General features: G+C 33.6%; 1 protein-coding gene across 2 annotated transcripts; it reads right to left on the bottom strand.

The window, feature by feature from the left end:
* Positions 1 to 1,998: 1,998 nt before the first annotated feature.
* On the bottom strand, positions 1,999 to 22,871 carry LOC114409202 (WD and tetratricopeptide repeats protein 1-like). 2 transcript variants are annotated; one of them, XM_028372562.1, is made up of 20 exons: positions 22,514 to 22,871; positions 22,276 to 22,344; positions 21,435 to 21,512; positions 20,374 to 20,508; positions 20,182 to 20,292; positions 19,958 to 20,086; positions 18,873 to 18,988; positions 18,673 to 18,790; positions 17,280 to 17,385; positions 16,284 to 16,429; positions 15,967 to 16,134; positions 15,701 to 15,811; positions 6,159 to 6,270; positions 5,426 to 5,775; positions 4,991 to 5,081; positions 4,312 to 4,407; positions 4,155 to 4,225; positions 3,938 to 4,065; positions 3,376 to 3,481; positions 1,999 to 2,436 (listed from the first exon to the last, which is right to left on the bottom strand). In XM_028372562.1, exons 1-19 carry the CDS (start codon positions 22,583 to 22,585, stop codon positions 3,400 to 3,402), a joined length of 2,289 nt encoding a protein of 762 aa, XP_028228363.1. In that variant the 5' UTR covers positions 22,586 to 22,871; the 3' UTR covers positions 1,999 to 2,436; positions 3,376 to 3,399. The 2 variants fall into 2 exon arrangements, with proteins under 2 accessions (XP_028228363.1, XP_028228364.1); XM_028372563.1 differs by having other exon boundaries at positions 2,201 to 2,436; positions 3,398 to 3,481.
* Between the last annotated feature and the right edge of the window lie 610 nt (positions 22,872 to 23,481).

Here is a 23,481-nt window from a genome sequence, read left to right as displayed (position 1 = left end):
TTATTTTTTTTGTTATGATTTTTATCCGTAAATATCCACAAATACGATTATTTTTGTCATTTCTATTCTCAATTCTATTTGACAAATGCATTGTTGATGAGTATTTTGAAACAAAACTAATAAACTAGTGAATAACATTTCCTAAAAAGTTCTAACTAATAATGTTGGTATTTATTATTAATTTACAAATAATTTTGGTACATTATCAATATTTTTTTATATTATGAATCAATTAATTTTTTTATAAATATAATTTTAAAATATTAATTATATGCAAATATCAACAATTTTTAATGGTATCATAATTCGGATGATAATATAAAATTACTTATACTCCGTATATTTCGATTAAATTCTTTAACTAAAAATACCATTATAATTAAAATTTAAAGTATTTCAAAGCCAAGTATAAATTCCATGAAAATTACAAAGTTATGTTATCCATTATTACTATATATCAAGATTTATAATTTCGAGCCATTTAACCAATTCTCAAGTACTAAATAATAATAAAAATATTCACATTAAGCTTAACTTATTTAATTCTAAATCAAACAGTTAGCTTTTAGACATAAATAACTCAGATAAATCAACTTAAAACATTTTAATTAATTAATAATTGTATGATGAGCTAAAAATTTATTACATCAATTATCTATGAAATTATTATAAAATTATTAATAAAAAGATTTCACTTTTTACATATATAGTCAGCAACAAATATTAATTTTATTATATCATACAAAAGAAAATTTTATCTATGCGGATCTTTCTACGTGAAAAATTGTTACAATCATTATAATTTCAACATGATTATAAATTTATCATAACAAACATTTTAATTAGCATTTACTAAAATAAAATAATTTGAATCTATAAAATATTTTAATTATTTCAAATAATTTTTAAATCTAAGTATTAGTGTAAAAGTTGTCCAGCTCTCACCACCTAGTATTTTATGATGCATTGCGACTCCACATTTTATTTTCATTTTTTCAACTTTTTTTTTATACTTTTTCTCCCTTGTTTTTTTACTTTTTTCTACCTTGTGCTAAAGGATTCACATTCCTTGCATGTGCATAGGTAGGTGTATGTGTATATGTAGGTGAGTGTTCTCATAATTTCATTTCTACCTGTTTTTTAGTGGAATGTGATTAAATTCATTAAAAATATAATACTCTCTTAAAATTCCTCATACAAACACACTAATGTTGCAAGTCACCGTGTTAATGATTTTAAAAATACGGCAGAACATTAATCGGGCCCGAAGCAGGTATATCTAACACAAAATTCTTTATACAAGAGTGGCTTTTTGACGAAAATTTGTATCTTTTGACCCAAGCAATGAGTCTTAAGTCGTTTCGTGTGAGACATTTTTTACCAGTGAAATACCAAGAGTCCTTATTTACCGCATATTGGAATGGATTAAGGTGAATAAAGAAAGAGACAGAAAAGAGAAAAAGTAGAATGAGAAAGTTATAAATAAAGATATAGAAAAAAAAAGAACTAGAAAATTGGATGAAAAAGAAAACAGATCAAAAATACTTTTCATACCTATACACGATAAACCCTATGCTCAGGTCCACCCCTTTAAAATAAGTGATGTTCACACACTAAAAAGAAATATATTAAACTATATTTTCAATTTTCGATTTTTTATTCTAATTTTGTTCCAAATAAAAAAAAATAATTAAGTTAGAATAAATAATAAAAATAAGGCTTAAATGTTTTCATCCCTGTGTATATATACTGTTTTTTTTTGTCTTAGTCCGTATCATTTTTTCTTCAAAATTATCTTTTATAAAATTTCTTATAAAAAAAAGCAAATCATTTAGATATTACAAGAACTAGAAAAACGTTATAAGAACTAACACCAAATACCAGTAACATACTAAAACAAAAATCTTACAAGATTCGTTTTAAAAAATATTTTATGAAGACCAAAATAAATAAATAAAACAGTATATTATAAGAATCAAAATCATAGCTTAAAGATAATAGTTATTAAACTATTTACCATTTATTTATTTTAAAATGCAAGTACTATTATAATATCCGTGTTCAAACTAACAGGATTTCTTGAGATCATTTACTATACAAAGATTAAATCTAACAAAATGTAATATTTTTAATTCAGAGACCACCTTTTACTATGCACATTATATCAGCAACCATGGCAACCAGTAAATTTGTACAACTCTTTCTTCAAATCATCAGCAGGCCAGGAAATAAATCCAGGATAATACCTTTTTACCAAAAAAAAAAATCCGGGATAACACCCAGGATTTATTTCAACGTTCCAGATTATTCCGCGCGTCCTTAAAATGCCTTCCATAGTCAAAAGCTCATACCACATACCCACCGATAATGGCTCCTCCCCATCAATGTCATCACTAATCAATCCAGATTCATATGCACACAACCGAATAGAGCACCCTACAAAAGTACAATGGATAAAGCTAACTCTTATAACTCCAGCCTGATACTAATGCACAAGCACGGTGGTTCCGTATAAGGCCCGAAGAGACGGGAACATGCCCTAAAAAGGATGGAAACCCCATTCGACATTGGGCCAATTCATAAAGAAAAATAAAAGCGTGCTCTCTAAATATCTTGAAATCAGCCAGATGTGAAAGCTTCAGCAACTACACAAGCCCATTCTTAGATTCCAAAGTGGTGTTTTAAAAACTGATACTATTTTTAAAAACATTTTGATGTTTGAGGATCAAAGGATTTCCGGTTAAGTAGTGTAACTTGTAAGACAAGGTTTGTGAAATACAAGTTTAATATACATGAGATGAGTTAGCAATATAACAGAAATGAAAATTCAAGATCACATCTTAACCAAAATTGCAGATTTTTGGTATCTTTTTATGTTGTTTGGTTTGTCCTTGGTTGAACCATCAAGTTAGCCAATTGAACCATTCAAACCACAACCAAAGGTCTCATTGAATTGGTTTTGAAACATTACTAACACCAAAAACTGAGGCTCTTTTATTCAGAGATCAATAAACTCCTCAAAGCTTACTAATTACATATTTAGGATTTAGGACACTATTTGAATATAAGTATAAACTACTAAATAAACACTTTTGTGATTAAAGAAGAGAAAAAAGCAAAATAAATTAAACTTCTTTCATTAGTTAAAATCAATTTATGCGTCTTAACTTTTGGAGAAGTGAGAAGAGAAAACTTAAAAAAAAAAATATATATGCAAGACTACAAGTTGATTTTAACTTGTGGGAGCAATTTAATTTATTTTTACCTTCTTATTTTCCTTTTCTATAAGTATTTATTGAGAACTTTATCTAGACAGAGACTTATAAAGGAATCTGAATATTAACTTACATGCGAGATAAATGAACAAAGACTTACCACCGGATGAAAATTAGCAAACCTTTAGCTTTGAGCACATTCAAACGGACGCAAGCGTAATGGCCCTTCAGGAAACTCCTGCATTCTAAACGGTTCCAAAAATGGCCTGCAGAATAAAATTTCACTTAACTCATAATATATCTAAATGATTGAATACATCAATGTAGCATAGAAATAGAAAAGTAAGAATGTATCCAAATGTCATGCTCAATTCATGAATAATGACAACTAAACATGGAAGGCATTAACTCCAACCCTCCTGGTTAATTGCCTGACATGTATCACCTGGGCTCACTGACAAGATGAGAAATGCAGCCTACTTCATAATATGAGGATTAAGTCAAGAAGCAGAGCAATCTCTGAAGTTGGAGGTGGTGATGAGTATGACATGCAACATTAAGAACAGAATGACAGACTGAAATATAAGCCAAGATCATAGCCACCATCGAATTTATTTCTAGACAGGCTTGCAAGGCATTGTGGTTATAATAAACTACCTGAACAATAACCAAGCTGCATAATTTCATTTTCAATACAAAAAAAAGGGTCTAATAATCCTTACAAGATAGAATTATGGCTACGAGATAGTTTTTGTTGATTGCTCTCCATAGCAACCAACACATCGCCAGTTTCTGGTCCTGCTGAACCACCAGCTACAGAAGATGGAACAGGAGCATTTGGAGTCCATATCTAGAATAATGCACCACCAGAAAGCTTCAGAGATTGAAGTTTTTATTCAATTCAAAAGATACTACACATCATAGAGTCATCATACTCACCTTTATTGTGCTATCAATCCCACTGGTTGCAACAACAAAATCAAATGGATGGCATTGAACACAATTTACAACTTTAGCAAGAAGAAAATAATTGCGTCAGACAACCATACAAGAGGATACTACTAAACCCGAAAACCATTAGGAAAACCATGTTTACCAGATTCATCACCATTCAGCATTTTTATGAGTCTGCCCGTACGCTTTTCCCAAATATACCATCTGCCATCATCACTTCCACTAGCAACATATTCACCTACAAATAAACAAGTGATACAATTTTGAACAAATTTGCAACTATGGTGGACCAACAGTCAACTCAAAACTCACCACTTACCTACCAAAGATTGAATAATCAAAAGGAGGCATTCATTATGATAAAATAAAAAAACACTCGCATGCAAAAAAATACAACGTAACTATATTTCCATTGGTGGCTATGCATATAACACCTGAACCATTGGTTTTCATTTCTAAAAGATACTGTAAAATAAATAACTCAAAAGAGTACTTGTGTGTAAATTAGATTATCTAATAATTACTAGTTTGGATATTCAGGAATTCTGTAAATTTTTCGTAAGAGAGCCTCCGCTACATCCATAAACAGTTTTTTTTAATCCCATCTCAATTGATACTCAAATGATTAAAACCAATATATTATATATTTCTCCTCAGCAAACAACAAGGCAAGAATACAATGTGAATAATAAAGCAACTAAGAGATAGAAAGAGGGAGAAAGAAAAAACATCTTGCTTTTACTATATTTGTTTGATATATGAAAAAGACTCATTGTTCACAACTATTTCTAATTTAGAAAATCACATAAGAAATAGCATACCTCTTTGACCAAGAAAACTGGCTTGTTTTATGTCAGTCCCAATATTGCAGTGGCCAACAAATCTCTGTTTCATATCAACAGCTGGTTCAGGCTGCAATATTAACAATAGAGCAAAATTATCCAAAGTGTATAAGTAATTTAACATTAGTTTAATAAGTTTCTTAATAAACATTGCATCACCAAAGAATGAAGGCACCAACATTAACCAATCAAATGCGTTTACAAATAAAACATGTGTCAAAATCTTCTAAAGCACTTCAAATCTGAAGGTTGTTGCACCCTTACAACATAATACTAATAATTACATTTTAGGATTATGCATTGGAACCAATGGAGAGGAAGATAAGCAAACATCAAATGAAGCCCATACAAAAACCCAGGAAATAAATTTAGAAGGCATCGACAATAATAAAATTTGAAGATAGTAATATGTACCTGATAAGAAGTTCTACTGTTCTGTGACGAGGATGAAGGTGATTCGCATGAGCCACTTGCACGAGCATTGTCTCTGGAGTCACCTCTCCGATGAATTCTAAGATTTAAACTTCCATGAAGAATATTTGATTCAAGATCATGTTCCTCATCACCAGATATCGATGTTTCAAAGTCCAACTCCAATTCCTCGTCATAATCAGAATCATCCCTCTCTAATCTTGAACCATCTTGTGGAGGATCACCATTAGACCCAGGACGATAGAGTATGTCACTTAATGATAATATTCGTCCACCCCTACTATCAAACCTTGATGCCCCATCATTGGTCTTACTACTTTTTTCAGCTTCAGCTGTTAAATAAACCAGTTAGATCTACATAAAATGTTAAAAAAGAATAGTGCATAATTTCCCAATCATAAATAAAGAGCAATATTTGGAAATTAGATTGATTTTTCTGTATCAAATTTTAGCAGTTATGGCAATACCGTAACTATTAAGTACTTTAATATCATTAGTCTATGTAAGAAAAGTAAAGCATGTTTCAGTGAGCTCACAGTGAGCTCAATGGGGCGCACACTTCTTTAGGCGACAAGGGCCATTCACAAATTTCCTCAACATAAGTAAAAGACTAATTATTGACGAATTTGCACATACATGTAGAAATAGAAATGCAGCAATTCAATATAGACATCTTTATAACTAAATCCAGGCATGAAAGCCATATTATCCATACCCAAAGCAATGTCCCTCTTCACATTCGCTACTCTTTCTGCAACTTCAGATTTGGATGGGGCCAATGAATGGGAAGCAACAGCAAACTCCAAAGCATCTTCATGTCTACCCAACTGCAACGAAATAACATTAATATAATGGGTTTTAAAACTAATGGCAGGTTCTACTATCAAAGGGTATGTTTGACACAAACAAATAGCATCAAAATGAAGTCAAAAAGATCCATAAAAGTCCCTCCACTCAAAACAAAATAACTGATTTGTCAAAAAAAATGCTTTAAATCTCAAATTTCAATTAAGAAATTCACAGATAAACAGGTTCCAGCCTACTCTTTAGTTTCTCTTTGTTTCCTTCTGGGTTTCTATGATCTAGTGATGAAAGTGCAACCAGCCCATCTAATAATCTTTTACAGGGGATTGGAGGTCTCTTATCATTTGGTATCATAGCTTCGGTTCTTGAATCAGCTGTTATCTATCCTTTGTGTTTTCTTTCTTCTTCTGTATTTCCTCTTTTGTTTGTTCTTTTCCTTTTGTTTAACCCTATATTATTGTTTCGTCCATATTTGGCTAACTAAAGCTGCCCAAATTCTATTACAATCCATATTTGGCTAATTAAAGTTGTTAGGATCTGCTCAATCACATATTTGTGTTCAAATTTGAATTTCATGCAAAAAAATGCAGAAAAAAAATACGAAAAAGTAAAAAAAAAATAATAATAAAGAAGAAAATCTGGGCAGTTTTTACCTTTGTTTACAAGTTGGAAAAAAAAAACTTTTCTTAAATCCCTTTCTTTGTCCTTTGTTTGTTCTTATTCACTAAGTTATCATTGATCCCTTGTTGTGTCTTGTGTGTATCAACACAAAGATTCTTACTTAAGTGCTCACAAGGAGAAGTTGAGTGGTAAAAGGCAAGGGTGGTGAGTGAGACTATTAGACGAAAAAAACCAGAAAGAGTGAAACACGAGTGGGAAAAAAATTATTGAGTGTAAACACGTGAGAGAGTGTTTATGTTAGGATATTTATTTGTCCATTTACAATCACTTTTAACACAATTCTTGCAACAATTTTAACCAGGAGTGGAGAAGGAGCGAATCTCAAGTTGTTTGTTAAAACTGTTAATGAACAATTTCAAGCTTTAAACCTGAGATTGGATAGTTTGCAATCTCCATTCTAATCTAGAAGTCGTAGACAATCAACTTCAGAAAAAAGAAGAGGAGTATTCAAATGCAAGAAGTCATGAAAGAAGACGAAGAGGCGAACCAAGGAGAGATAATCATTTGGGGAGCATTAAGATGACAATCCCTAAGTTGAAGGTAAAAATGATCCTCAAATGTATTTGGAGTGGGAGAGAAAGGTTGAACATGTGTTTGATTGCCATAATTATTTTGAGGAGAAAAAGGTTAAACCAGTTGGTGTTGAATTCACCGATAATGCTAGTATATGGTGGGATCAACTTGTGACTAGTAGGCACAGGAATGGTGAAAGGCCTATTAGTATATGGGAGGAGATGAAGATTGTCATGAGGAGATTTGCACCTAGCCACTATCATAGGGATTTGCACAGATTACAAACTTTAATTCAAGGTTCCATGAGTGTGGAGGACTACTACAAGGAGATGGAAATAGTCATGATTAGAGCAGACCATGAGACAACTATGGCCAGATTCATTGGAGGTCTAAAGAAGGAGATAATCGATGTGGTATAATTACAACATTACGTCGAGATGGAGGACTTGCTGCACAAATTTATTCAAGTGGAGAGACAATTGAAAGCTAAGAGTACTCCCAAATTTGCTTCCACTTCTTCATGGAAGTCAAATTGGCAAAACAACAAATCTGTGACAAAGTCAAAAGATGAAGCTAAGTCCAAAAATTCATTTGTTGCACTTAAAGGTACAATGAAAATTAATTCATTTTCTAGATTTCGTGATATCAGATGTTTCATATGTCAAGGAGTTGGACATATTGCGTCTCAATGTCCAAATAAAAGAGCCATGATATTGCTGGATAATGGAGACATAAGAGTGAGAGCTTAAGCGATGATGGAATGCCACCATTGGAGGATTGTAGTGATGCGGAACCTGTAAATGGAGATGTGATTGTTACTATACGTGCTCTTAACATGCAGCCTAAGGTAGGAGGTGATGAGGAGCATGAGAATATTTTTCATACAGGACGTCACATAGAAGACAAGGTATGCAATTTAATCATTAATATGAAAGTTGTACTAATGACTCTGTAGTGAGGAGAATAGACCAGATGGAGAGAAGGCAAACAATTCGAGGCAGAGGAAGACCCAAAAAGACTATAAGAGAGGTTATCAAAAAGGAACTCGAACTTAATGATTTGGATAGAAGTATGGTACTTGATAGAACATTATGGCGGAAGTTGATCCATGTAGCCGACCCCACCTAGTGGGATAAGGCGTTGTTGTTGTTGTTGTTGTATGGAAGTTGTACTAATGTTGCTAGCACCTTATTAAACACCCTAATCCATATAGACTTTAGTGGCTAAATGATCGTGGAGACATAAGGGGGACCAAGCAAGTGTTGGTTTCTTTTTTCATTGCTAAATACAAGGATGAAGCTCTTTGTGATGTGGTACCTATGCATGATAGGCATATACTTTTAGGGCGTCCACGACAACTTGATAGAAAGGTTACACATGATGGTTACAAAAATAGATATGCTTTTGTTTTGAACAATCGCACCATTGTGTTAACACCTCTCTGGCCCGCTGAAGCCTATGTCAATCAAATCAGAATTGTAAGAGAGTGTAAGTTAAGAGAAGAACAATTGAACATTCAAGAAAAAATGAGTGAGCAAAAGAAAGAAAAGAATAAAAAAGAAAACAGAGAGGGAAAAATAAGAAAGTGCATTTGCAAAAATAAAAAAGAGAGGTTGAGAGTGCTTTGATGGCTAGAGAGCATATACTTGTACTCATGTACAAGGATGTTTATTTTACTAACGATCTTACCTTTGCCTTGTGAGGTTGATTCCTTGTTATAGGAATTTGTTGGTGTTTTTCCAAAAGAAATTTCATATGGATTACCTCCTTCAAGAGGTATTGAGCATCAAATTGACTTCATTCCTAGTGCTTCACTTCCAAACAGTCAAGTCCAGAAGAAGCAAAGGAGATTTAAAGGCAAGTTGATGAGTTCTTGCAAAAGGGATTTCTAAGGAAAAGTCTTGGCCCGTGTCCTGTTCTTGTGATCTTGGTTCCAAAGAAAGATGGGACACGACGCATATATACAGACTGCCTAACCATAAATAAAATCACTATAAAGTATAAGTATCCTATCTCTATATTGGATAATATGTTTGATGAATTGCATGGTTCGTGTGTTTTCTAAACTAGATTTGAAGAGGAAATACTATCAAATCCGCACGAAAGGTGATAAATGGAAAACAACTTTTAAAACAAAAAATGGTTTATATGAGAGGTTGGTGATGTGATTTGGTTTAACTACTGCACCCAGTACTTTCTTGAGGTTAACGAACCATGTTTTGCGTGCTTTCATTGGAAAATTTGTTGTAGTGTATTTTGATGACATTTTGATCTATAACAAAACATTAGAGCAATATATTGATCATTTACATGCTGCTTTTTAGAGTTTGAGAGAGAAAAAAAAAAAAGGTAAGAGATATTATTATTGATTCTGAATGAAAAGTTAGTTACAAACTGATCTTGTTTCTCTCTTTATAGAGAGAACAAATCTGATTACAAATAATCTAAGGCAGTTAACTAACCAAAGTTAGTTACTGCTCTAACAGCTTCTAACAAAATAACAGAAATAACAAAACCACAGCTGTCCTAACTGAATCATAACTGTTCTAACAGTTGTCCCAACTGAATCACAAAGTAAAACTTACTTAATACACTAATACCCCCTCAAACTCAATGGGGTTGAGAATCAGCCTGATTGTAACAAGTTTTATCACCGGAGAAAAGGTTTCATTAAAGTCACATCCTGTAACCTGATGAAATCTTTTAGTCACTAACCTAGCCTTGAATCTGTTAACAGCCCCATCAGCATTCTCCTTAATTCTGAAGACCCACTTACAACCCACAACTTGTCTGTCTTTGGGAAGAGGAACAAGATCCCATGTTTTATTGTTAAGAAGAGCCTCATACTTTTGTTTCATAGCAGCAAACCATTAGGGGTCAGCAAGAGCCTGTTTAACAGTTTTAGGTTCACAATGTGCCAAAAACAGTGAAGGATGCAGCCTAGATTGATGAATTCCAGACTTGGATCTGGTTTGCATAGGATGAACATTTTGTGAGGGAAGAACAAGATTAAAGGAAGGAGAACTGACAGTGTGAGACTGAGAAGAAGAGGTACTGGACAGTTCACTTGGATTTCTATTTAAGTCAGAAACAGTGTTAGTTTTCATTAGTAACAGAATTTGGTTCAACATTAGAAAGAGGAGAAGATGATGTGACATTTTGAGAATTAGGGAATTCAGTATTAAGAAGGGATCTAGAGGGATCAATACTTACAGAAATAGAATTAGTTTCAGCATGTTGAGAAGAATGAGTGAGTTCATTAGGTGAAGGTGAAACAAGAGGAATATGAGCATTAGGTAAAAAATCACTCTTAGAAGAAGTGACAAAGTTGGATAAAGGTGGAAAAAGATCATTGTAAGGATATTTAAGCTCATTGAAGATAACATCTTTGGAAACATATAATTTGTCATTAGGATAAAGACACTTGTAGTCTTTGTGAGAGATGGAATAACCAAGGAGCAAACACTCATGTGACCTGAAATCAAGTTTGTGTTTATTACAGGGTCTAAGAAAAGAATAGCAAGAACATCCAAAGTTCCTCCAAAAATTGTAATTAGGAGACTTGTTGAATAAAACAGTATAAGGAACTTGAGATTGAAGAAAAGCAATGGGAATTCTGTGATAGCAATCTCCAGGAGGAACCAGAACTCACAACAGCGAGGCCCACAAGGGAAGTCATCAGGCCCAAATACCTATGCGATTACGTAACTTGAAACACATGCAGCACGTGTAGATAGTCACTCATAGGCACGTGTGTAATTGGCTAAAGTTGTTAAGAGTTTTTAGGATCGTTATCGCGGTTATGACCGTTGTGCATGTATCACTTGCAGTATATATATGACTGCATCATATTGAATAAAGCATGCAAAAATACTGAATCCCAATCATTGTTATCAGGAGGTACCTTCCCTCGAAGAAGGGCTATTCTCTCTCTCTCTCCTTACCTTCAGCCCCTCTAACATTCTGTTTATCAAATAAACAGTAGTTTGGAAGGAAAAATCCCAAAATTTTAAAGGGAGAGAAGCTTGTTTGAGAAGAGCGAAGCCTAACTCAACGATATGCCTGTGTTTTCTTTCCACAACACCATTTTGATGATGTGTGTGAGGGCAAATTAGCCTGTGAATGATCCCATGGGTTTGAAGAAATGAGGTAAGAGATCTAAATTCACCTCCCCGGTCTGTTTGAACACTCTTAATTTTGGTATCAAATTGGAGTTTAATCATGGTTTTAAATTGCTGAAAATCAGAAAATGTTTCTGACTTATTTTTAAGAAAATAGATCCAAGTGAACTTAGAATAAACATCAACAAAGCTAATATAATAAGAGAAACCATTGAGGATGAAATATGAGATGGTCCCAACAAATCACTGTATATAAGTTCAAGAGGAGCAGAATACACAATTTGAGATAGAGAAGATGGTAGTCTGTGACTTTCCAACACAACAAGCAGCACAGAATTCGAACATAATTTTATTGACTATAGGTATATTACAATGATTAAGCACAAGCCTTAGTACATTAGCATTAGGATGGCCCAATCTACGGTGCTATATAGTTTGAGAGCTAGTACTAGGTGTTGTTTTAACATCAGAAACTGCATTTACAAAGGAATTAGAAATTTGTGTATTAGAACCACTAGAAACAGAAGTAACAGTAGAATCAACACTGGAATTTGAAAGTAAGCAAGTGGTTGAGGCTGAATCTTTGAGTGCAAGATGTGGAAATATGTAGAGGTCATATGTAGAGGCCATCAGGACCCAATGAACCTTGAAGTAAGACTTCATTGGTTACCAGTAATTTCACAGCACAATGATTAGGATAATATTCAAAGAAAACATTGTTATCCTTAGAAAATTTGTTGACACTGATTAAGTTTTTTAGTGATGGCAAGTACATGTAATAATTGTTTTAAGGACAAACAGACTCTAGAATTAATAGGGGAAACAAACTTTGTGTAACCAAAAGACTTAATAGAAAGGCCTTGGCAATTACCGATGTATATTTGATTTGGTCCCTTAAATGGACCAAGCTACTGAATGTTTTGAGACTCCCCAGTTACATGGAATGATGCACCCGAATCAGGTAGTAGTAGAGTTAGGATCTTGATTTTCAGAATTAACCAGCATTGCATTAGGTTGGGTTGGGAGTCTTTGTGAGAATTAATTCCCTGATTCTATTATGAACCGAAGGTGTTTGATGAATTGCTTTGAAACATTGGTTCCATCAACGTGAGAGACATGTTTGGCTGAAAATTAGAATCATAGCAAAAATGACACACCACTGCTGTGTGACCAAATTTGAAGCAAACTTGCGACTGAAAATTTGCATAACGACCACAACCTCTGTCGCCACCACGATGACCTCCAACACTCCAAAGCCATTGCCTTCGTGAATGTAGCCACCGCCGCGGTCAGAATCACTGCCTCGACGACTATAGCCACTACCACTATTGAAGTCATCACAATTTTCAGAATAATTGGATCAATTTTGTGAACTGAAATTATTCGATGATGAATTGTAACCTTGAGCAACATTAATTGATGGTGAATCAGCGAAGCGCTTTTGAAACTTTTTCATGCGTGCCTCATGTGCAAGCAGCAGTGCCTTTACTTCTCTGATCGGAAGTGGTTCAAACTTACTTTTGATCATTGAGGTCACTTGACTATACTCCTTTGGTAGGCCTTCAAGAATCGCGTCAAGGTGTTAACACAGAAGAACAGGATCTCCACACGATCCAAGCGCATCGACTATGCATTTGATGCGCAGAAGAAACTCGCGCATTGTTTTCTGCTCAAGCATTGTAGTTTTGAGTTCTGCTCGAAGAATCCTAGCTTTTACACATGTTTGCTTTTGAAAATACTCATGGAGCTGCTCCCAAAGCTTATATGAATGAACACATCCAATAATTCGAGATAGGATTGAAACTAAAAGAGTCGATTGGAGCCATGATAAGAGAATCTGATCTTGTTGTTCCCAATCGGTGTATGTTGGATTTTCATTTCCAGGTTCACAGTCTGCCTCTGTGAGAAAGCGCATCGGGATCTGAGGACTTGCCACGAAACACTGAAGTTTATGAGCCTTGATGGCAGGTTCTACCTGTTGCCTCTATAGCAGGAAGTTAGAATCATCTAACTCCTAAGAAATCGGATGAAAAGGAGTAACGGAAGCAAAATTTTGATTTGTCAACATGGATAGACCTCAAGCTCTGGATACCATCATAGAGTTTGAGAGAGAAAAAAAGAAGAAGAAAGCTGGAAGATAGTATTATTGATTCAGAATGAAAGGTTAGTTACAAATTGATTCTGTTTCTCTATTTATAGAGAGAATAGATATGATTACACATAACCTAACTAAGGTAGTTAACTAATCGAAGTTAGTTACTGCTCTAACAGAAATAACAGCTTCTAATAAAATAACAGAAATAACAACCACAGTTGTCCTAACTGAATCATAATTGTTCTAACAACTGCCCTGGCTGAATCACAAAGTAAAACTTACTTAATACACTAATATTTTTAATGTTTTGAGAGAGAATAAATTGTATGTCAATCTTAAAAAGTGTTCTTTTTATCATGAATCTGATGTGTTCTTGGGTTTTGTCATTAGCTCAAAATGAACAAGTGTGGATGAAGAAAAGGTAAAGGCAATTAGGGAATGACATGTACCTAAGAATGCTAATGAGGTAAGAAGTTTTCATGGTTTAGCAAGTTTTTAAGATTTGTGAAGAACTTTAGTTCACTTGCTTTTAGTTATTGAAAGATAAGCTAACCAATACACCTTTGCTTTGTTTGCCTAATTTTGATAAAGCTTTTGAAATTGAATGTGATACTTCTGATGTTGGAATAAGGGTTATACTGATGCAGGACTCTAAACCAGTTGCATACTTTAGTGAAAAGCCTCCAGGAGATTGGATCTAGGTTCATATGTGAAAAAAAAGATTTCCTGTTCAAAGAAAATCCAAGTTGCAACCAAGAGGATATGGACCTTTTCAAGTTCTAGTAAAAATAAATGACAATGCTTACAAGCTAGACATGCCAAGAGAATATGGTAACATAAGTGGTACCCTTAATGTGATGATCTATCTTTCTTTGATGTAGGTAACGAATCAGATTCAAGCACGAATCCTTTTGAAGAGGGAGGTAATGATGGAGGTGCAACCAGCCCATCTATTGATCCTTTAACAGGGGATTGTAGGTCTTATGACAAGGTCCAAGACTAAGAGAACGAAACAAGCATTGCAAGGCTTGATTCTAAAGATCAAAGAGAAAAAAGACCAATGTGAATTAAGTGTTGCACCTAATTGGATCACTCTCCTACAAATCGATGAAGATGCTTTGAGGCTAACTTAAAGAATCACTATGGGAAGTCCGATTTACAAGACAAGAAGCATCCATGGGCTGAATTAATCAATTTTGGTGGACTATTAATATTGGGTTGATTAGATAATAATTAAGTCCAACATATTGGGTTTATTTTCGGACTTGTAATGAACTGCCATAACCTTTTATTGTTATTTTAAAGTCTTTAAATTATTAGATCAATTATTGGGTCTTGGGCCTAATTTAGGGTTATTAGTAGGAGTATAAATAAACTCCTTAAACACTTTGTTGGGATTTTGAAGATTAATGAAATTTGAAAGTTTCTCTATTACGAGAGCTTTTTCTTTGTTCTTGAGTTAAGAACTAATAGTGTTGGTTCTACCGGCATGTCGCGGTTAGGGTCACGTTCATTTTGATAATTTTGATTCTACCGGCAGGTCGCAGTTAGGGTCAAGTTCCTTTCAATAACTTCGATTCTATCGGCAGATCACGATTATGGCCAAGTTCCTTTCTGTAAGTGGTATCTTATCATCTTGTCTCTTGGTGCTTTAGTTGGCATTTTATGATCTACAGCAAATTTTCTGTAATGTATTGAACTATCATGTTTCTCACCTCTAATCCTGACTAGCATGGGAATTTTGTGGATTTAAGATGTTTCCAACTTGAATAGCGCTCTTTCAGTGTTCAAGTTCTATATCCCGTTCCCACCCCAACCACCCTAAAATAACTTGCATATACAAGACAGTAATGAGAATCAATATCATTCACTAGTGCTTCTACTTCAATTCTCTTCACTCTCCCATTCTCACTACTTCAAAAAGCTATACGACTCTAATAATTTGTCCTATTTTGAATGAGGCTTAATGAGTCTCAGAAACTAGCATAACACATTATTTCAAAGTGAACACATTTTAAAATGCAGTTCATACAACAAAGTTACCTGTGACAATGCTTCTGACATATAGTATAGTGCTTTGTAAGAGGAATTATCAATTTCCCTTGCAGCATAGCAGTCTCTTATAGCCATATGAGCATCGTTTTTCCACTTCCTCTGGATAAGAGTAGGAAATTTAAAAAATGTCCCATCAAGTAAATATTATTATTATTATTATTATTATTATTATTATTATTATTATTATTATTATTATTATATATAAACTGAATAGAAAGCAAAATGCTAAGACCCAGTTTAGTTGTAATAAGAACCTTGACCAATAGTGCAGCACGAGTACACAAGCATTCATGTTTCAGTGCAGGCCCAATAATATGGCTATAGCCATTCAAAACCTCATTACATGCATCAATTCCATAATAGGGTGTCCCATTGTCCAATGATTTCTTAGCATATTTTATTAGTTTCCTGCACTTGTCAAGCTGTAAAACCCCCAATTAGTCAACAAAAATTATGCAAAACTGAAGTTACATGTCTTAGTTACACCACATATCTACAGCAAAAATCATCCATAGGCATACCCCCCCCCCCCCCCCCCACACACACACACACAAAAAAAAAAACTACATACCTTTGCAGCGATGTTCTTTTTAATAGGAAATCCATTTGGGAAGACATTAGATACACAAGGCTGCATCTCTGTCCCATTAATTGTTGGAGAGTATGTCATCAGCTTTGAATCATCCCCTGAAGTATATTGCATCTCATTCACTCCAGCTGTATAATGCAAAAATTAAGTAGTCTCAACTTTTACAATCCACATAAACACAGTAACCAGAAACTAACAAAATGGAAGTTACTGCAGCTTAAACAGTTATAAATAGATCTTTGAGAACATTCAAATCCACACCATACTCAAAACCTAGAAAATAACTTTGACAGATCATCAAAGAAAATCTGTCAGCAAATGAAATAAATACTGCTTTTAAAAGGAATATTTTAAGAACTGGATCCCCGTTATGATATAAAGGAATCAAAATGATATGATAGGAACTTCCACTAAGGGTTGCAAAAAAGATGCATGGTGAACTCCAGTTGAAAAAGCTAAAGGAAGAGTCTGAACATAAACAGGATTAACACGTACATGCACATCACTGAAGGCATCAGAATGAAACACAGCATCAACTGGCCTCTAGACAACCAACCCATTTCAAAACACAAGAATTTTTTTTAAGAAAAGGAAAATCACCATTCAAGCTTTATTGCATTATTTATTTAGAATTTCAATATCTTCTAAGCAATATTTCATAAAACAACACACTACACATCTCTCTTCTTATGTCTCTGACAATGTGAATTAAAGGTTACACTAATAACAAACATAGCATAACCAAATAAGATGACACCATGCAAAAAAAATGTATTCCTCTTCCCGCCATTCATAAATTAAACTGTTGGGTATTAAAGAACTTCTATAATTTATCCAATACTCCCAAATAAGTTGAAAAAATAAGAATACATTACATTATACTATTCTTGAAAATTTTACCCATACCTCGAACAAACATAAAATCACATTACATTATACAACTAGTGGCAAACAAATAAACAATGTGGTATGCTTTACCATGATTTACATTCATCAAGTAAACGTGCTCTCCACTATAGCTGAGGAGAACCTCGTGTCCATCAGGACTGAATGTAACATGAGTTAAGTGCAAGCTTGGATGTCCCTGGAAAAAAAAAAGATACAATTGGAGATCAACAACATTTGGCTTGAAATGTCAGAAAGAATTACACATCCATAACACATCATGTACCAAGGAGGAAAATGGGTGAGCAAATACAATAAAACATAGAGAATGTAGGACATTAGGTAAGTAGAATGAAAAACTATCATTACAAACTACTTGATTTTGGTTTAGGCATTCTAGGATAGGAATTACTAATGATTTTTCTGACCCAGCATTGTTTAATCATTAATGTGTGCAAACTCTTATGTGTCTTGACTTCTTTCCACAAAATCAGTTGTATAAAATTAACAACATAATATCCCAAGAAAAAGCTGCCACCACCATAGCCACAGCTGTCATTTCTTTCACGAGACATGACTATAGCCATGATTGCCACCATCTCCAGAGATCTAAAAATGCCAACAGTGGATATTGGTGTGTCAACAGAAGAAGAGACAGATTGAGAATGTAAAATACCATTATTTAGATTTATGATGAGAATACCCAAAAGGTAAGTAGGAGGAATTCAACACAGCAACACTCCCACTTACCCCTCTAGAATGGAATAGAATTCCCAATTATTGGGAATATTGCATTCGTTAACACTCATGAAAAAGGGTATTTCACATTTCAAACCTATATCATTGAAAATAAACTTGCAATATTTGATATGCCAACCAGGCAACCACCAACACATAGCTTATCAAAATATTATTTACACCTATAATAGAATGCACAGATATCCAACATTTCAGACAAGTACCATACTACAATTCATAAATGGAAAGAAACAAAAATTTCTATGATTGTTTCCCTTTTTCAGAACGGGTGAGAAAATTCTAGAAAAAATAAGATTCCCAGCCCTCCATTACGACCACACTCCCAAAAGAAAATGTAGAGAATATAAGTTAAGAAGAATATATGATTTTTGTTTTTACATAGAAGAAAAGCTTTATCAAAGATGAGCAAGAAAGAAATGCTAGCAAAAATGACCATATACCCTCCCAAAAGAAATCAAATTATACAGAATCCAGAAGAAATATAAAAAAAGTTCAACAATAAGCAAAGCTTGCCAAATGCCAACATATCCAACTTTCCTTTGTTATTGTTCTTTTTGTTTTAGGTTTTTTTTCTCATCCTAATGCATTGTATCCCTTCTCTAAAAGAATTATTTTTACCCCCCAAAAAGGACTTATAACATTCTCAACACTGAATGGATTAAACAAATGACTGCAATACAAACACTTCCAATGTTGATAATCATAGATCAGTAAAGCAAGGACTCACATGATCAGAAAGATGCATTGGACAGAAATAATTAACACAAGGAGGTGGAGACATTCTTTTCCAACATGAGCTAAGAGGCGGCAGCATCCTTCTATCATATAAGCGTGCGAAGGCATCACTGCAAGAAATGGAAAGGCTAACATCAGTTTGAAATAAAAAAGATGAATTAATTAACATAATTAATCACCAGAAATATTTACCTCCCACCAACAAGAAGCAAATGTGGTCTAGTTGAACTAATATCACAAGATTTTAAAGCAAGGACTTGTTTAGGAGGATCAGCAAGTGACCTTTTAGATCCACTTCGTAAGTCAAGCTGACATTAAGCATTAAACATGGAAATCAATTAATGTGAACTTGTGAAGAAAACAAAATCCAGCTTTAGAAAACAATGATCATAGTTAACCAGCTTCCTGACTAACTTGCAGTAAAAAAAACTCCAAAAAACTACATTGTAGAAAGACTGTTGACATACTAACTAACTTTCCTACTAAAGCCATTTAATTTCCAGAGGATTGAGGCAATAATGATAGATGAGATCAAAGATGCAACCAATATCTCAAGCATAGAATTGCTCATCATTAATGATTCCCTTGAGATGCCAGTCATATAGGTTTCCCATGTGCACTTATAGTTTAGGATGTAAATGAGCTAGCATAATAACCCATGATAGTTTGAAAAAATAGGAGGAAATGTCAAAACAGCATGTTGAATTTTTACCACTGCTATCTGAAAAATCAAATTAAAATTTTGATCCTCTCCCCCACCTTCCATCCAAGAGCAGCTTCCCATTTAGTGTAAAGAACTAAGAAATGAATAATAAATAATATAAAGGAAGAAATTATTATTAAAAGAGATGGATAGCATAGAAAATTATATTGCATGATTACATCCAACAATATCTTATAGCAGGTTCCAGTATACTCTTTCAACCTACCTTGTTGAACTATGGAGAAAAGATTGTAATTGACATATGATTAAAAGCAATCTATTGAGGCAAGTTTTTATTTTAATGGAATAGAATCCTTATTGATCAGATCAACATGGCAGATGTTCTAATATTGCAGATGAATTAATCTCGGCAAACCAATTGGTATTTTCATAGGTAAATTCAAATATTACCGAAAATGAAGGAAAAACCAGTTTTCTCATATCACTTATATGCATACAAGAGCTGGAAATTTTAAATTTTCAATCCAATTCCATATGTTCGTATGCCAGACAAGGTCCAATTGCATTCAAAACCAATAAGTAGGAATGACTACAACTGAATTAAACCCCTTACAAGAATATTTCGACACTCTTGGTGCGAAGATCCAGCTGGAGGACAAGAGGTACCTTCCCGAAAATCATGTTGCCTTAGGGTCCCATCTTCACTAGCACTCCATACTACATTGGGGTTTCCATTTTCAACCTGCAAAAAAGGAACAGGGAAGACATGAAAACTCACATGATGCAGATTTTTCCCATATAGATTCTGTCTTATTTCTTAGAGACCACATGACTTACAGCCAATTTCTTGACTCTTCGAGTGTGACATTGGTAATGTGCAGATGGAGCAATGATGGCATTGTCACTAAATCCACTCCCACTTAAGCGAGACAAATTAAATAACCGGACCTACCAAAATAAAAAATAAACAAAATTAGAGAATTAAAACTGTATTGCCCACTAAAAATATTGAAAGGATCATAGTATTACTCCAGCATCTCCAGCTCCAGAGGCTACAAGCTCATCAGAAGTTTCTGGTATAAACTTAGTACAGAATATATTTGCAGTATGTCCTGTGTCAATTGAATGTAAAAGTTTCCAGCCAGAATAGCTCCAAATATTGATCTGCAAAATTTCAGGAAAACAATCCAGCGCCTTCTGCTGTTAAAGCAGACTGAGAGGGAAAGGATAAACCAAAAACAGAGAGGCTGGAATCATTTGCTCCATGACTCTATCAGTCTGTTTGCTACCTTTTGAGAGTTAGAACTGAAGTTTTCAAACTAGTCATGACTCAATAATTATAAATTATAAATCAATAAATTATATCAGGCAAAACAAGACATAAGACAAACAGAGAATTATTCTCTGTAGTTTGATGCTTCTTGATCATTCTCTCTACTTGGTTTGAAAATAAATCACAACTGTGGGAGAACTAGAAGCAAGCACAATAAGTGACAGAGATGTCAAAGTCTCTCATTTAATCATGGACAAAGAGACTTCATTTTAGCTCAAAAAGAGAGGGGAATTTTACAATGGAACATTCTATATGAGAAAACATATTCAATCTAGAATATCCAATCCAATATTTCTTATTTATATTATTTATTTGATATTTTAGTGCATAACATAAAGTACAAGATAGGGATTAATAGCTAATATTAATATAATAAATTTCGATTCATTTATCAAATAGATATCTATATCTATTTGATTATTTCAAAAATATTATTATTGCAAATTTTAGTAAAGTAAATAATAATAATTAGGAATTTCCTATTTCTAAATGAATGTCTAATTCTACATTAGAAGAATGGTTAAATCTATATACAAGTCATACACACCCCCCTTTGTTTATTTCATTAATGGAATTTCTGTTGTTGATTTTTCATGGACCCTAAAATATGTCAAAGTTCATTTCTCATATATTTCCCTTCCAGTATTTCCAAAAAAGAATCTCCCATTTTTCAACATCTTTTTGGTGTTACGTCTTATAGCTACAATCTAGTGTATGAGACTACAGAACTACAGATGACATAAAATATGTGCCATACCCGTAAATCATCTGATCCGGATATCAGTATCGAACCTTTGGAATTCCAAGCCACCGCATTGACACAGCCAGTGTGACCCTATTAAAATCATGAGCAAAAGGATACCCAGAAAAGACAATATTTAGGATGATTAGATTCTTTTTTTTTATTGGGGGATGCACAGAAAAGAAAGCAAACAGCTGCAGAAACTTGAAGAGAATGTTAGTGGAAATCTATGGATAGTGCAGCATTTTTAAGAAACTCATGATTAGTGACGATAAGTCTAATCAATATAATATAATTATTGAGGATTTAAATTGTGGTTTCATCGCAATCCTTAATTGCTGGAAAATGGGAAATTGCAGACAAACACATCTGATGAGGCCATAATTGTGATTGTGTTCACGATAACCCCAAAAACCTTGATGTTGCGGCCAAAATTGCAGTCACGGACCATTTCTTAAAACTTTGAGTAATAATATACAACGATTTCTCAAAGACATAATAAGTATAAAAAGATGATATGTGAGCGTAGTCAGAACACACTCAGCATCTCTGATCACTCGAGGCACCTCAAAATACATATTTACATGTATTCGTTCAATTATTCGATCTTCTTTATGCAAGCGTAACAGCAAATGCTAGAATCACCTAAAACCCATACACCCTTTACGATAATACAATAAATCAAAATGAAGAAAAGAACACTGCAATTTTGCATTTCTTAATTTCCAGTGCATACTAAAACACACAGAAACATGTATATGAAGAATATTCACATAATCACATGGATGCTACTCCGATTTCCTACTAACATATGGCAATACCATGGTGTAGCGGTAAATTAAGATACGTTACCAACCTCTAACTCCGTTTCTTGAGAAAGCCTCCGAATCAACGAGGAATGAGTGTGCAAACTATGACTAACATCCTATGGAAAACAAGAAGAGCATTTTCTCGGTAAAAAAATCATAAGACGAAAATCAGAGCACATCTTTTTATGAAATCATCATGCAACAGATTGATGATAGGAATCCGCGAGATGCTTCGCTTTGAATTTGAAGAAAACAGAAAGAAAAAAAAAAAAGGAAGAAGAATACCAGCGGAGAGTGAAAATATCGGGAGTCGAGAATGGTGTGTATGCTGCCATCGCGAAACGGAACGGAGTCCATGGTAGAGGGCGTTGGTGGCAGCGGTGAGAAAAGGTTAAAGTAGGCAATTACTCACTCAGTGCACCGTCGCGTGAATGTGAATGTCATCAATTGCAGCTGAGGCTGTTACACTCCAATTCTTCCATACACTTCTCTTCTCTTCTCCGTTTCTTTTTAATAAATATTATCTTAAAATTGTTTTTGTCAAAAATCGAACTCTCGTATTAATCAAATGATTTAATTTTAATTTCACATTGATAATTTGTGCTTAATTACTTTTTATATAAACATTTTATTTTATTAGTAACTCTTAGATCAATCAAAGAATGTGGTTTTAATTAAAATTAAAATAGGCGGAGAAAGAGGTTTGTTTGGGTGTGGGATGTTGCGTGATATGTAAGCGCCCTTCATCATTGTACTGGCGGTGGATGATTGGCTCCGATTATGTTTTGTTTTGTTCGGACAGTGTTACGTCGGCTTTTTCATCAAAGTTGGTTATAAAACAAAATCTAATTATCAAGAAAATATTTATTAAAATGGGTTAATTTTTTGTCAGATAAATAAAATGTAAAAAATACCATGAAAGGCATTTTATATTTTATTTTGTTTATCCTAGGTGTTATTATAATATGATCCATCTTGTAAGTCACATATTTATTTAATTTAGTTTCAGTTAAACTGATGTAAAATATATGTTTAATGATTAAATTTTATTATATTTTTACTCAATATTTTAAAATTTTATCTGAAAAATAAGAGTTGTTTTTTATTATTTCAAGTTCATTCGAATCAATACAAATCAAATAGATAAAACTAAAAAAAATATATATATGCAATTCTTAGGTATTTTGATTTCTACAAATTGGATTACGGATAGTCAGTTTATTTTTTCATAAATACACTATTTTTCCTGTTTT

This window comes from Glycine soja, chromosome 4 (genome assembly GCF_004193775.1).
Source record: "Glycine soja cultivar W05 chromosome 4, ASM419377v2, whole genome shotgun sequence".
NCBI lineage: Eukaryota > Viridiplantae > Streptophyta > Magnoliopsida > Fabales > Fabaceae > Glycine > Glycine soja.
The sequence above is the reverse complement of the archived record's forward strand: the minus strand, read 5'-3'. Positions and strand labels throughout refer to the sequence as shown.